General features: G+C 43.4%; 1 protein-coding gene across 1 annotated transcript; it reads left to right on the top strand.

Annotated features, from left to right (window-relative positions):
* Positions 1-4,225: 4,225 nt before the first annotated feature.
* LOC135986923 (basic proline-rich protein-like) lies at positions 4,226-7,797 on the top strand. Its single transcript, XM_065631478.1, has 3 exons — positions 4,226-4,311; positions 5,828-6,062; positions 6,196-7,797. The coding sequence occupies exons 1-3, from the start codon at positions 4,226-4,228 to the stop codon at positions 7,795-7,797; spliced, it is 1,923 nt and encodes a 640-aa protein (XP_065487550.1).
* Positions 7,798-16,295: the final 8,498 nt, after the last annotated feature.

Raw genomic sequence — 16,295 nt, 5'->3', positions numbered from 1 at the left:
TATTCAGTAAAATATAGTTAGCCTCAAATGCATAAATAAGAAAAACTATTTTTTTCCTGAAAATGTACGCTCGGGTGTCAATGTCCTTATGTAATTATAGAGGGGAAAAAAAAGAAGTTGAAAGCTCTCACAATTTTATTCTTAGCCTAGCCATAATTTTCTTTTTTTCCACACTTTTCTTCTTACACCATTACAATAATTTTTCTAGCAAGATAAAAGTGCATGTAAGATGCCAAAACATTTTTTAAAATGTTGATTCAAGAAAGTTAATTGAACAACTAGCGAATTAATATTTAGTCTTTCTTTACTAACTTCACCCGATTTTCTCACTGATTTGAGGGAGGGCAATTACAGGTTCAAGTAAATAAAATAGCTTGGCAATAGTCCAGGTATGCTTTTCTCAGATACAAAAAGAGACTAGGCATACCTTAGTTTTTAAAAGATGATGAACACATTTTTCAAGATCAAACATCCAGATATGCACCTTTTAACTACTTGTAAGAATGTAATTTGACTACAATGGGAACGGAGAAAAGTAAAATGTGTTTCTGCCATTGTTAAGAATCTGGTTCTTTTGGGCGATACAAAAGCAGTAATAAAACAACCTTATCAGAATGGGAGCAAATGAAAGCCTGTCACCTATTCAAATAGCATCAAAGTTTCTCTTAAAAATGAAATACTATTATTTTATTAGTATACACTAAATACAATTATTTTAGTGTTGAAACTATTTAGGATTTTTTAATATTAAAGCTTTAATAATATGTACAAAAGAACCTGGTGAACAAGACTATTTTTGTTTTAAGTACCAAAATTAGGTATATACAATTCTCAAATTTAGTGTTTTCATTTTAGTATAATCTGTAATTTCATACAGTCTGCATTTGAACATACATATACATATACATATATTAAGCAACTATAATTATTTAATAAAAAACAATGTAAAATACGTATGTTTCAAACACTATTTTGGAAGATTCAAAGATTAACTTTTAAGAATACACAATTAAAAAATAACACATCACCTACCACTACTGTTTTTCTACTTCCTTCATATTTAAAGAATTTTGTTCCCAGTTTACTCTTAGTATGGGCGTATTGAAACTGCCAAATATTAATTTGCTATACAGCAAATGAAACTATGAGAAAACTGCCTTGTGATCTTATAACATTTGTTTTCAGATAAAATACGCCTTCGTATTTTAAAACTAATTAGTATCAGTACTTTATAATAAAAAAAAACTTTAAAAGCCACAGTTCTCACAGCACAGATAGATCAACATATTTTTCAGAGCTTGATCACTGATTTATTTTGTAGTTATTTCTATGAAAAACCACATATATCGTAAGACTTTATTTCCCCACTTGAAAACTGTTTGCAAACAAAACAATGCCAAATGAAGCCCTGATAAGATACATGTTAAAGGTGAAATTAAGAAAGAGCCATTATGGTGACAAGGTGAATTCGATATTTAAGTTTTTAGTTTAAAGAAAAACAAGGGTCTTTTTCCGTTCTCCCTGAGTACACTAAATTGAATGGGTATTGTTTACATTCAATGTAGAGATGTTACATTTTTAATCCAGAATTGTATATGCTTTTTCCTCATTTTACAACCATTATTAAACCAAGACTAAATCTGTTCTATAAACAAATGGAATAAATCACAACTTTCATTTAGGTTATAAAAATACTCTAACTAATTAACACTTCAGCATCATCTCCTCAAAAGTGATGGCACTACAACAAGTTTTATTTTTACATATTCTACAGATTTTTATTTGTTTTTATAACAACTTTGGTATGGTTTGTTCAGACCTCTTTTCTGAGATGTTTTACATTAATCTAATACTTGTTTTCATAGAATGTATACATCTTTCACATACCCTTTCCTTTGCACAGAATTTTTCTTTTATTTGTACATGCCATTTACCTAAAAATCACAGATTTTTTTTCTTTTAATCACTGAATTATTACTTGAGAGTGTTAATAAACATGGAAATCTTTTTATCACTGGTATTTCATAACATGCTTACCAAATATTGCTACGGATATTGTGGATTATAATCAATCAAACCAAAGGTTATAAAAGTAAAACAAAAGATGAGTGTCTGTATTTTAAACACCAATATTCACTTTATTCGCTTTCCTAGAAGTATGGCTAGTACCGGATGTATGACATTTTTCTCATTTTAACTGGAGTGGACAGCAGTCCTGTGTGTCATACCTTCTGACTGAGTCACTGTTTAAAACAACTCAACAAATACAGTAATACAATGGTCATTTTTTTAATAAACTTTAGTGTAGCTAGGTCATTAATTCAAACCAGGGAAAAAGTACACAGGAATATCAGTGATATATAACTAAAAATTTACAACCCCTAAAATAAAAGATTAAAATCTTTAAAATCAGTGCACACATCAGTATTTGAAGTAGGTACAGGAGACACAGTGTCTGAAAGAAATGCAAAAACCTACTGTGTAATAAAAAAACACTAGCGAGTGTACAAATTTTAACAGTATAATTTCTAGGCATTATCCTTAGGTGTTGCAATACTGTACATGGTCTAAATATATATCAAATCTTACCTATAGCATATTTATTAAATACCTTTAGAATGTTTATGAAAATATGGTTTAGTGTAAATGTGATGTTATTAACATCAACATTGATACAACCCCTTCAAATTGTTCAGAAGCCTGAATCTTAATTAGTGAAAGAATACAACACTGAATACAATAAAATTATAATCACATACTAGTTAAACAGTCGTTTTTTAGATCTGTGTAATTACTGCACAGTGACACTGAGAATGCTGCAGACTGGAAGTAGGATTTTTGAGAAGGAAAGTGCTTTGCTAGAAATAGTAAGTATATGCCTGAACACCAAAATGCATGTACCTGCAATTTAACTTAATAGAAATCACAGTATGCCTCATCAGGATAGATCTCTTTTTCCTAAGATCACTGAAAAAAAAAAAAAAAAGCAAAGAAAATGGCTACACTCTGTTCTCTCAGTTTTCGATTACAAATACTAAATACAGATTGTTGATTATTAAATGTTAAATTAAGAAATGTATTTAAATGTTTAGACAGACCTATTTTTATATGAGTAACAGTGGCAGAAATAATTCCATACTACAGCCACATTCAAGAGGGAATTGTGCATAACTACCTCTATTTCTCTGTTAAAATTGACTAGTTAAATATTACAGTCCTCGCTTTTCTGTATAATTAAGCTTTTGTTCAACCATGAAAAAACTAGAAACTGATTGCTTCAAAATGAGCTGCATGACCTTTGTCCTGGTTTGTCACCTCTGACCTTTAATTTGAAGACCCTGCATATCAATTCATTCTATTTTTAGAAGCAGAACGTTAAAGTCCATATATTTTAAAAATTATTATCCTTCCATATGAAACACATCACGTTGTTTTTGTCTTTTTTAGCCTTTACACATCAAACAGAGTAGCATGTTTGCTTTTTATTATGCAACTGCATTTGAAGCACCCCCTGTGCAATTACAGAAAATGAACACTTGTCTCTGTGGTGGAAAAAAGCTTGCTTTTTTTTTTTTTTAATGTACTAGAGATGCTGCAGCGTATTAAAGTTAATTTAGAAAAAAAAATCTTCTGGATTGCACACTTTTCTTTACAAATGTAATCGTCTTTTTTGAAAGAGAGGAAAAAAAGAAAGCAAGCTCATGTCTGTGTTTGTATTGCTGCTAATGGATACCTGTTTTTTCTTGACCCTTCCCCATACTAGCCGTGGTTATTTCGTTCTCAGTGATGACATGCTGTTTTGATATCAGCTTTCAGAATATCCTTTCATAAACTGAATCTGTGGTTAAAAATAGCAAACAGCAAGTTCCTTTCTAGTTGCTGGTTTCAGCTGCACTTCCATTTTATATAGGCAACATTATGCTTCGCAAGGTGTCTACAAAAAGTCTTGCTGGAAGGGCTGGGTTCCTTTGCTAAGAGGAAAGCACTACAGTGTTTCTGCCATTGATATTACTACCAGTACTCAACACCAACGTCATGCAGCATATTACATAAAGGCTTTTGGCGAAAGCATTTCCCTGCCGTGACCCCTTTGTGAACGATGTAAAAACACGCGGGACGGACAAACCAGCAAGGCAGAGCCCGCCGCCGTGTCCGTGACGCGTGACCCGCCGCGGGGCCGCGGGCAGGGCCGGGCCGGGCACGGCGGCCGCCGGCCGGCACCAACATGGCTGGCGGGGTTCAGCACCGCGGCCAGCGGCCGGAGGAGGCCCCGCCGCCCCGGCAGCGCCCGGCCGGCGCTCGGCGCGTTCGGTGACCGGGGCCGCCTTGCGCCGCACGACGACCCACCGGACCGCCCGACAACGCGGGGAAAAATGGTGCCTTTGGAAACCACCTCCCGGCCAGCGCCCTGCTCGGGGCGTCACTTGGAGCCTTGCCCGTTCGCTCAGCGACCGCGCTGCATGTCAGGGGGTTCAGCTGCGACTCAAACAAAACATCGCCACGGAGATACAAAAAAAGAAAAAGAGGAGGATCAGATATTTCAACTGCCTCGGCTTTAAAATTCATTTCCGTGCGGGGATGCGATCTAAACACTGTTTGTGACCTACTGCTGCATCCTAGCAATGGCTTAGACAACAACCATTCAGGCCTAGGAGATAAATGGATTGGAGGTTCCTTCTTCATTTATTTATCACTATTTTTCCTTTTCTGAAGTTTTTAATAAATGCCAGCTAACACATTTTCAGATTGGAGGGCAGGGGGGAGGAGAAGTTTTGATAAAACTGAGATGGCAGCACATGCCCTTTACAGAATGTATTTTAAAACCAGTAGAAGACAGCTATTTTTGTCATACACACACAGGCAAAGTTTTTACTACAGCTGCATTTTGTAGCTACTACACAAGGCAAACATCAGCCATAGTAACTACTTTTGCCATTACATACATGATTTGTTTCACTACAACAAAGAAAACTTGATTTCCCGGTGTATTAAAAATTAAGGTCATAATTTAATTCAATATTGATTCTTACTACTCTATACCGAGGGAAAAAAACCAACAAACTATCTTAATTCTTTAAAGAATTAGGGCTTAGCTGCCTATTTTATAAGTAGTTTTCCAAAGAAGCTTGTCAGCATTGTCTCCTCTGAAGTTTAAATTTTTTTGTGTGTTTTAAAAAATAAATGACTTGTGATTTTGTAAAGCAAAGCACACAGGTATGAATCTAAGAGTAAACATGCACTATTGCATTTTAGTACAATATTATATCCAGATACCTCTAAAACTATAAACAACTATATTTAAATGAACTACGACCAAATTTAACTATAATTATTTTCTTAGTATCTGATGACTTGTTCATGACAGAATATTTCTCTGTACTTGCAATTATTAAGTGTTTCCATGCAAGATGTGAAATTCCAAATTAGGCTATTAGATGGGGGAAAAACCCCAGCCCTGTGTATGGCCTATTTAAAAACAACAGGCAAGATCAGTTATATAGGGAAAAATCATAAATTCTGCAAACAAACTGATATACTATTTCATCCCACCACTGCAAGAACGCCATACATAATTTACTCACAACCACTAATAAGCTAACAAGTGGTAAGAAACAAATAAATGAATCAAATCTCTTTAGCTAATGTTTATCAGATTAAAATGGATAATTCCCTTATGTTAAAGCAAAAAAAAAAGAGAGATGTAAAATTAACCTAGACTTTTCAGATTTATTTAGATGCGCCAGTTTCATATTTTGCAATAGTTCGGACAAAAAATTTACACGCGCTGCTGCTGAGATGTTGGCTTATTTATTAATTTATTTACTAGCTGTTTATCTGATCCGCCGAACGATTCCTTACAGGCTAATCGCTGCAGCCAAGCGAAGCCGCTGGCGTTCAGGCTACACACGCCCACCGAGGCAGCCCCGGCAGCGGCGGGCGAGCCCGCAGCGGGGCCAGATGCCATTGTCCCTCCGGGCAGCCTACCCCCACCGGCCAAACCGACTCCGCCGCCTCTGCCCCCGGGCGTGAAACCAGACAAGGAGAAACGAGGCGTTTTGGAGGCACTTCAGCACTTTTATTTGTTCTCCCTCTCACTGCGTCCCGTCGGCACCGGCAACTCCGCCTCCCGCCCGCACCCCCGCCGGCGGGGACGCACCGCCGCACCTCCACACCGCCCCGGCCCTCTCCCCGCAGCCCCGCCGAGGGCGGACAGCGGCCGCCCGCGACCCCGGCTCTCCCTTCGGCGCGGCAAGGAACCATTCAAAATGGCGGCCCCGCCACCACTCGCGTTTAAACCCCCCCGCACCGCGCACACGGCGCCCGCCCCGGCCCCTCGCCCCCGCCCGCCCCGGCGGCAGTTACCGCAGGCCGGTCGAACCCCGCGCCCTTCGGGGCGCACCGCCGCACACCCATTCTCCGCTCCCCGGCCACCTCACGGCGGACGCGCCGCCCGGCGGGTCCCCTGCCTCTGTCCGTCCACTTTCCTCCCCAGCCTTCCCTTCCGCCGGGCCGCCAGCGCTCCGCGCCGGTCTCCGCCCGCCGGCCCACCCGCCCCCCTGCCCGCAGCGGTTCGCCCGCTGGCCACCGCCATCCGCCGGCGGGGCGCGGGCCGCCCCCTGGCGTCGGGCTGCCGCAGCGTCCCCGCGGCCGCTGCCCGGCCGTTACCTCGGCCCCGGCCGCCGCCGCCGCGCTGGCGGCTCTCGGCGGGGCCCTGCACCCCGCACCCCGCTCGGCGGCGGAGGGAGGCTCCGTCCCTTCTCCCTTCCTCTACTACGACTGCTGTCGTCGTTCGTGTTTGACGTGCGGAGCGGCGCCGCCATCCCCGTCCCCCCGTCCTGGAGCGGGTGCCGCGGCTCAGGTGCTGACAGCCGAACCGGTGGCAGCTCCGGCTTCGCTCGAGGGCAGCGGCTGCCGGCGGAGGAGGGTGCGCAGAGCGGCGGCGAAGGAAAAAAAGGTGCGAACCCGGAAGTACACCCGCCACGCCGCCGCCCGCAGGGAAACACCCGCGCCCAAACACAACAATGCGGAGCCACTTCGCCTCCGCCGCCCGTAACTTCTCCTCCGGCATCGGAAAAACCCGCCTGCCGCTCCCTCCTCGCAGCTGCCCGGGGCCGGCGGGCGGCGGACCCGAGCGCGCCCCGGCAGGTGCGGCACCGGCGGGAGGTCGAGACCCGGCGGCGGCCCCGCCGCGAAGGAGAGGTGAAGGGAGCTCGCTTACCTCCCGCGCGCCATGGTGGCCGGGCTAAGCGGGGCTGCGCCTGCGGCTGCCGCGGTGGGGAGGCGGGCGCAGGGGCTGGGGGCACGCACCCACCGACGGGCACCCCCGCGGGGGGGACTTTGCCTTCCCGAGCCGCTGGGAGGATGGAACGGAGGAGGAAGCGAGCCGCAGCCGGCAGGAGGGAACCGGTGGTCACGCCGGGAAGGCGGCGGCAGGCAGCGAGGAGGGGCGGCGGTGGCGGGCAGACGCGGCCCCAGCGCCGGCTCACGCCGCAGCCGCCGCGCACCTGCCCGCCGCCCTCCCCGCGGGCGGGCGGGCGCCCGGCGGCTGCGCGCGGGGGCGCTCGAGGGCAGCGCGAGCCGGCGGGCGGGGCGGGGCGGGGCGGTGCCGCCCGCGCCCCCCGGGAGCCGCCCGCCAGCCCGCCCGTGCCGCCTGCGCGCCCTCCGCCGCCAGCCCCCGGGCGCCGGAGTAAGCTGTTCGTCCTTCCGCAGGCCTCTTCCTGTGCCCTCCGACCCCCGCCCGCCGGGCCGGTACCGCGTGGGCTCGGGGCGCCTCGCAGCATCTCGGCCTCCCGCTAGCGGAGGTCGAGGGGCTGCTCCTCTGGGAGCCAGCCTGCAGGGCTCGCCGCGCCCCACCAAGCACCTCCTTCTCCGGCTTTCGAAGACACCTCCGTGTCTCCTGGCTGCCTGTCCCGGAGGCCTTTTGGCTCCCGTGATTGCATCTGGCCCCGCCGCCCTAGGGACCGGACCCCCCAGCTGCAGCATGTTCATCCCGCTTGCGCTGCTGCCCCTCCCCAGGTCTGCCGCTGGCAGATGGGGCCTCACTCTTGTGTGGAGGCTCTTGCACAACTTAGCACCACCTTGGCCACTTGCGGCCGTGGCTTGCCGGTGCTGGGTCTCATGATGTGCTGTCCACAACCCCAAAGCAGGCAGGTTTGTAGCCCTACGACTGGCTTATCCAGAGCTTGTGGGTTCCCAGCCGTCTTGCACCATGATGGGATTCCTTTCCCAGCGTGTGAGAATTTATTAGTCCTGCAGTTTCATTTTCCTAGCTCATTCTGATTTATCCAGAGACCACCGCAATGGCAGTTTACATGCCGTCATGTACATCGCCCAAGTGTATATATCATATAGTGCTCTAGAAGTAGCAGAGTTAACAAAGCTTGGTTACCTATGGATTGATGTTACACATTCTTTTTCTACCCATCCCTTCTATGTAGGCTCCAATAGTCACCACTTGCCACATGCACTAGCAAAATGCAGATGGTTCCCAGTGGTGTGACTGGCTCACCAGCTGCTCGTGCTGAGGATTAGCCAAGTGGTAACTGGTGAAGTCACACCATTTTCACTCTGGTGGGAACACTGATTAGCAGTCTTTTTTATCTTATCACTGATTTTCATGATACGTAGTATTTTGGGGTCCTTTATGTTGAGTTTCACTGAAACTGTAAAAAGGGTTCAAAAGTTATTTGGGAGCAACGAGGTGGATAGTGAATGCAGTTGCGTTTTCTTAAGAGACCAAGATAAAAACGTGGCACATAGAAAGGGTGGCTCTTTGAAGTGCTCACTTCCTACTCAGTAGTGAGCCTAGTCCACATAGGTTTCTATTGTTAGGCATTTGTATGCCTGCCTTGATGACAACTTCCCGTTCTTGGGCTTTCGTTTGTGGATTTAATTTTTGAGGCTTCAGTAAGACTTTCAAGAATTTATCAGCACATTTTGAGTGTAATTAAGGGCCAGTCAGTGCTAAAATATTTATGGTGCATAGCTTTTAAACTTCTTTTTCACACACACACACAAACCAAACAAAAACCAAAACCCAACCAAACAAAAAACTTTACATGAAGTTCTGCTATGTGATCTTAGCCTGTGATTAAAGAAGCTATGGAGCCTCTCGAGTCTTCAGATACTGTGCCCTGCTTGGCTGAGAAAGGTTTTATGTTGGACAGAGAAATATTTTCAAGGCTTAGGAGAGAGTCTTGTGCAAGGAATCATCAAATGATGACATACCACTTAGCCCTAGAAAGTTACTTCATTCATGTTTCCCAGATGAGATTTAAGTAGCCACATTTTGCTAATATTTCTAATATTTGACTATATTACCTAAAATTTAGTGTGCACTCTGTGTGTGTATATATATAAATGTGTGTACATAAATATAAATATATATATATAAATGTATATATATATAAATCAATCTAGCCCGATATGTAGCTATATTACCCTAACACAGCTGTAGCTATATTTTGCTAATAGTTTGAGAATGCATGGTCTCTTTTCTGAAAGACAAACAAACAAAACCAAAGCACAGTCAGAACTTGTTTTCTCACTTACTTTAAAAATTTCTTTCTAATAGATGAGGAAGAGTTCCCTTCTGGTCCGTGGTACTTGTGCGGAGATATTTTCTCGGAGAAAGAAACCTACCCACCTGCTTTGTTTTTGTACCTTCAGCATATGACATAATCTAACTTTATAGCAAATTTTTATAAAACAAGTTATAAATGGAATGTAAGCAGAATTGAACTCTTTCAATAAATAACTGAACTGCAAACAGTTTGAAAGGCTGCGAAAACACTGCACGTTCTTTTCTATTACTTTCTGTTTCTCAGCTTTTTTTTCCACTGGGCTTGTTCATAGGGTTTCCCCTGTGAACTTGGTGGAAAATTTGTCTCTTCCTATGCAGATTAAACAGTTCTAGGCATTTTCATGAGGTACAAGATTTTCTCCTAAGGTGATGTGTTAAAGTGGTCTGCCACTCCTGGTGAAAAAGAAAAGGCACTGAAGATATTAAAAAATAAATAAATAAAAAGGACTTGAAAAAGCACTTTTAATTTTTCATGCTGTATGTTCCACCCAAGGCAAACCAAAACATTTAGCCTATTTGTGTTGTGCTGCAACAAAAATAATTTCTGGAACAGTTCATGAAAATGTCATAAAATCATTATGTATAGTATTTTTGTAGTGAGGTCTACTAAAGCTTTTTCATTTCAGTAAAAAAAAATAAAAATAAAAACATTCAGTAAATTGTGCTGTTTTCCGTTCTGTAATGATGTCTCCAACTGTGGGAAATATTAATTGAACATTTGAAAAGAAGGAGCTGAAACACTGATGTCAGGGCAGGAATTTCTGAGGTTCCAGGTAACACCTTCTCCAGTACATTCCTGGGTTTCAGAAACTGGTCCAAAGCCAGAGGTTTTAGACTGACAGTAGTTGCTCCTATTCCACCCCCATTGTTACTCAGACCAGAGAGCACATTTGCTCATTTTATCCCACAGAGAGTTTTCCTCTCCCGCAGCTTTTTGCTGCCTCAGGTTTCCCATCCTTCCACGTTTATCGTCTTGGCATTCTGTTTCCTTTCCCGACGGTATCATCTCCCAATTGCCAGCCCCTTCATTAGTCTTGCTTTATGCTGGCTTAATTGGGGTCTGATTAGGCACTTCTGGAGATTGCGTATAGGTTTATCTGCAATATTTCTATGAACTTTTATTTGTTTGTTATAGGTGGGTGTGTTTGTGTCAGCTATTACTAAAATCGTCTAAATATTTCCCACTGTGACAGTTTTCCAGTTGCTTGTATCTTTGGCAAGCTAGCTCTTTTGTATGAAATTTTTCATGCCTCCTGTTATAGACTGTTTACATTTTTTCGCAGTCATTTCCAGGAAAAAATATTTTAAAAATACATTTAGTACATGCTGAGATACTGTTTTCCGTAAGGTGAGCTAGCATTCCCAACTTTTAGAGCAGGCACTTCAAATCTGGTGTAATGGCAGGAAAAGACCTTCGGTTGTTCATGCGGGTGCCCTGTCCAGATCTGGCTGAGCAATAACCTGTTGCCGAACAGTAGTTTGCACACACCAAGAGCTTAACAGCTAAAATCTACCAAGTCTTGGGTCCAATGAAAACCCAGGTCACTTCCAGCACTGAACACCAAGCAGCCTGCGTGAACTGCATATTTTACAGTGAATGGGTGCAGTTCACACACATACTCCCACTCCTTGTCCAGGCTACAGAATCTCAGGGAAAACTTTCCATGGATGTTTTTAACTGCTCCTTTTCCCAAACAGGTTCTTGTTTGGGAACTAAGAACAAGGAATTTCTTGTCCTTTTAGTGACCTTACTGTTAACACCCTGGAAGCATGAAGGAAGAAGCTGTCTGAGTCAAATGGAAAAAAAAAAAAAAAAAGACAAGACAAATGCCAGGCCAGGATGAGGGGAAAAAAAAAAAAAAAGATTAAGAGGAAGAGTCTCCTGAGATCAGGACTGTTTAAGGGGCAACAAGCTAAGTATAGCAACTGCGGAGCAGAGGCAGAGACTCACTGCCCAAGAGCGTTTTACCTCATATCAGTGTGTTTATTTGCCAGCACAGTGTAATCCACACTGTGTGAAGCACGAGTTGATGAAGACCAGGGTTACTGCTGGCTGGAAGACCTGTCGTGTTATCTGTGGGAAGCAGCAGCATCTCTCCTATTAGTTGTGAGGGGCAGGGACTGGTAGCATGCATGGGGGAGGCTGACTACAAAACCATGAGGGAAGAAGCATGGGAAGTTAGCGGATGAATAGAATACACTAAAAGAAGGAAGAGAAAAAGAGTCTGGGAATGCAGTGGAGAAAGAAAAGAATTATTTAGATGTTTGTCTGCAAAAAGGGCTGGTGTGTGAGGGTCCTGTGTGCATCCTCCATTCTGGGACTCTGGCTACCTAGTCTTGGGGCTGGCTTAGAGACAGTGTATCTGGTAGCCTTGAAGGAAAGAGCTAGAAGAAACCTCAGTGAAGGCCTGCTGCTCCTTCGCCCAGGAGCTGGTTTTAAGCTGAGGCTCTCACTCTTGGTCCTGTCTTAAGCTCCATTGCAGCTGTGCTGCAGCCATGCCCATGCCTGTCGATCTGGACCCTGAGTGGTGATAGGCCTGACCTCGGATCTGCCTCATCCCCATGGGCTTGTCTGGCCACCTGGACTCTTGGCTGGCCCTGGCTGCCACCAACAGGCCTGCTCTGCACTCATGTCAGTGAGGCCCCTGCCCCGCTGGCCTTGCTGTCACCGCTGGCTCCCGGCTCCCCTTTCCCAGCGGAGCGGCCTCCTCTTACTGCCTCTGGCACTGAGGACTCACCGTGCACCTTTCTCTACAGCTTCACATTCCACCAGTGGTCTCAGGAGTAGTAACATAGTAAGACTGCTCCTTCAGCTTTGGAAGGTGCATGCCAGGTACACATCCTAATGGTCTCAAGCCTGGTGATAAGTGATATGACTACCAATACTCTGTTTAGGCCCCTTTTCATTTATTTTTTAAAAACGCATCAAGTGTACTGTAAAACTCAATTAAAGGAAAATTACTGCAGTTGCAAAGCTAAGTGTTAACTGCATGCTGGCAGGAAAACTGATAAAAATGTGCTATAGAAGGACCCTGGTGATGCTCTTGTTTTCTGTTTCCTGTTTTCTTTCCCCCAGAACCACTCATGCCTCATGAAGGCCCAAACTGTGCTCTGTTTCTTAGCTGGCTATGGCTGTATGCGGTTACAGAACTTTCTTTTTTCTCCTTTTAGCCATTAGTCTCCTCCTTTGCCCTTTGGGATTGTTCTAATTTTTTAACGGCCCAATGAAAATGTTAGTAACAGAGAAGTTTCCTATTTTTCTTATTTTCCCCCTATTTCATTTGCTTTTGCCAGTGGGCCCAAAGAAAGGAAGTGACTTTAAGTTAGTTTGGAAAAGCTGTGCCAAAATATCCTGTTCTGCTTTATTTTGTGGCCTTGTGAAAATTATGCAGCATTTTATGAAGCTTTACATTTGAATATAATATTCTCAAGAATCCAGACCAGATATCTAAGCACATGAACATTCAATATGGTTACCAGAGAAAAGTATTTTATCACAAGTGCCCTTTCAGACATTTATTTAGTTGCAGCCAGGTTGATTACATTTCAGTCAAGCCTTTATTACAGGCACACTAAGAACACTCTTTCAAGCTCAGCTGTTGACTTCTGCACACCTTTTCTAAACTAGTATTTACCACCTTCACATGACCACATTTAATTCCAAACTAGTAGGTATTTTGCCTTATTCGAGTGTGCGATCATTTCTGGCCTTGTTTAGTGACTCAGATATGCTAATATGAATGACAGCTGAGGTTATGCTCGTTGGTTAAGCTGGTGCAGAAACTCAGTTGTGCACATCCAGAAACTGGATGTGCATCACCTGGTGATGGGTTGGTCAGGAAGGACCAAACCACAGAGGAAGCTGTGAATCCCCTCAATCAGCGCAGATCCTGCCACATGTGCAACCCCAGAAAAAAGTGGTGTTGGCTCAGGCTTTCCTATTAACATGAATGAGTGTGTCACATGTGAATCACACAGGTACTTGTTTTACATCAAGGAAAAAGACAAATATTTTGCTCCTGACAAAACAGAGTGAGCTGGACTATTGCTTGTGATCTGTCTGTTCCATCCCATCATATTTTATTTCACAGCTGAAAAATCCTGTGCCTGGGTCCTCACTGCTGGTTTTCCTGTACATGGATATGAAGACTCTTTGGCCACATCCAAATTAGGCAACTGAGCAGGGCCAGGGCAAACACCAGAGCACTGGCTGTGCACAGCCCATGAAGAGGTTTTGTGCTAACCAGGCCTCACTGAAACAATCGGTGCCAGGCTGTGGTTGGTGAACTAGCATGGGCCAAAGCCAAGCCCGAATATGCAGGTTACTTTTGGCTTGGTTGCAGAGATAACTGGTTTAAACCCTGTATGGCTGTGAGACGTGCCTGGCCAGTTGGCCACAGGGTCAGAAAACGAGCCCTGTAATGTTTTGTTTGCCAGTATAGACATGGCCTTTGGGTCTTGACCCCATGATGAGCTTGGTGGGAGGAAGGGAAGAGGGGAGGGTTTCTGCTATGAGGACCCCTTTCGTAAGAGACAGCTCCAAAAAGAGACTAATAATTAAATAGCTGCTGGTCTGAATTTCTTCTATATTTTACGTTACACTGTCACTGAAGAAAAAAAAGATAGTAGGGAGCAAATAAGAACTCAGGTCTCTTTGTGTCCAGCTCACTACCCAGAGTGGAGTTTGTGACCAAGTTTTTAAATGTTTGTTCTACTTCTGATTCTGGGATACAGACTCCTGTTCAGTCCAGTTCAAACAGAAAAGTCTGAGCATGTTCCTCTTTTATCTAATGTCCATCAAAAGCAACAGCAAAGAGTGGTGCAGGATGAGGGATTTATGGTGAAGCTGAATTAGTGCAACAGATCTTCGGAAAAACAGTTACTTAAAAAAGACCACAGTCATGTTAAAATCCTTTTTTAGGAATTCAGCATCATATACTTGGTTAACCATTAACACTTTAAAGCTTTTAAAATGAATATATGTATAGCCTTTAAGAATAAAAACCATAAGAAAATGTTAGCTTACCATTAGGAATAAAATTTATTTTATTATGACTGAGACTGGCCTGTGGGTTTTATTGCATTATACTGTATGCAGTTTTCATCGGCTCAAACTGTCTGGTTCCTTATAGCAACTTGATTCGAGGAGTTTGAAATAGTTTCCTTCGGGAATTGCAGCCTCAAAAAATTGAATTGTTAGCTGGTTGGAAAAAATTACAGAACATTTTTCAAAGTATACAGTGGTGAAGAAAGGAAATGATTACTTGGAGTTGGGGGCGTAGACTGAGAGAGTGCCTGCTTTGTGTGTCTGTGGGTGGTAAGCCACAGTTGTTTTATACATTTACTTTGTTTCTTCATCTACCATTGCTCCAATCACAAGAACTAATTAGAGTCATTTAGGTTAGCATTTTTCTATTCTATTTAATATTGAAAAAAACAGGTAGAGAAGTTAACATCATTTAGAAGGAACTTCTCTGCATTTCTACTGGACTAGAATAATATGCAACTAGAATAATAATTTCCAAGCATTCATTATCAGCCTCACTTTTATTGTTAATCACAAATTTTAAGAATGAAACCTTAATTGATAAGCCAGGCTTGAATTGCTCAAAAATATTGTCTCAAAAGATTTTGTTTTACTCCTGGGTTACCTCTGGCTCTTCAGTTTGAGTCAGTCAGAATTCACACATAGATTAATTGCAGAAGGAAACCACATTGCTAAAGGGTGAACAGATTGAAAGGTAGGCAGATTCAAATGGAGACTGGTTTCATACAGGAGAGCCTCCCTTCATGTTTCTGATACCCTTTTGAATAAATGAAAACAAAACCAAAAAACAAACAAAACCAACCACAAAACAACTAAACAAAAAATACACAACAAAACCAAAACAAAACACCAATGGAAATAGTAGCATGGTGTTTTAATAGATTTTGAATTATTTTCTGACTTTTCTTTAAAAGTCAGTATAGTCTAAGTCTAATTGTGCTTGCTATCAGAACTAATTTGGAAAATAATTAGGCAGACAGAGTCCAAGTTAAAATGTTAGTGGAGAAGGAAGCATGGAATGGAGATCTTAGCAAATCCTATTTATTTAATCTTTTAGATATGCAAAAAAGTGACACACATAGCCAAAGATAAAAAACACAGAATGAAAAGAGGAAAAGAGTTGCTCCTTGGCTGAAGTAAAAGCTGAGCTAGGAAGTGAGGGATCAGCCTACTGTGGGAACAGAAAGATCTTGGGACTTTTTCCAACAGATTCTGGAGTATAAATAACAAAGACATGTCTGAGGCTCAAAATGAAGCATGAATCAGTCAGCTACAGAATGGCAATGGGGGCAAAGATTCTCTGTGCAATCAGGGAAGAATTACGGGTGATGAAAAGGAGGACAGAGAAACTGGAGCGTCAAAAATCTGACAATCACTGAAGGACCAAATAGCATGAGTACTGGCAATATTTGGCTGGTTAATGAAGCCACTCATGATAAGACTCCATGCCAGGGCCAGGTGGACATGGGGGATGAAGGGAGGGAGGGCTGACACGCAGCAGCTGGAAAGCTGGGCGGTGAACTGTGAATGTATAAAAAACATCCAGGTGTCTGGCATTTTTCTCTCTCAGGAACAGAGCACTGGCATCATCTGATCGATACTTCGAAGTCATAAGGCTGAATTATATAGGCTACTAAAGTGCAGAGATAAATCCATTGCTACAAA

Source organism: Caloenas nicobarica, chromosome 3 (assembly GCF_036013445.1).
Source record: "Caloenas nicobarica isolate bCalNic1 chromosome 3, bCalNic1.hap1, whole genome shotgun sequence".
In the NCBI taxonomy this organism is placed as follows: Eukaryota; Metazoa; Chordata; class Aves; order Columbiformes; family Columbidae; genus Caloenas; species Caloenas nicobarica.
The sequence above is the reverse complement of the archived record's forward strand: the minus strand, read 5'-3'. Positions and strand labels throughout refer to the sequence as shown.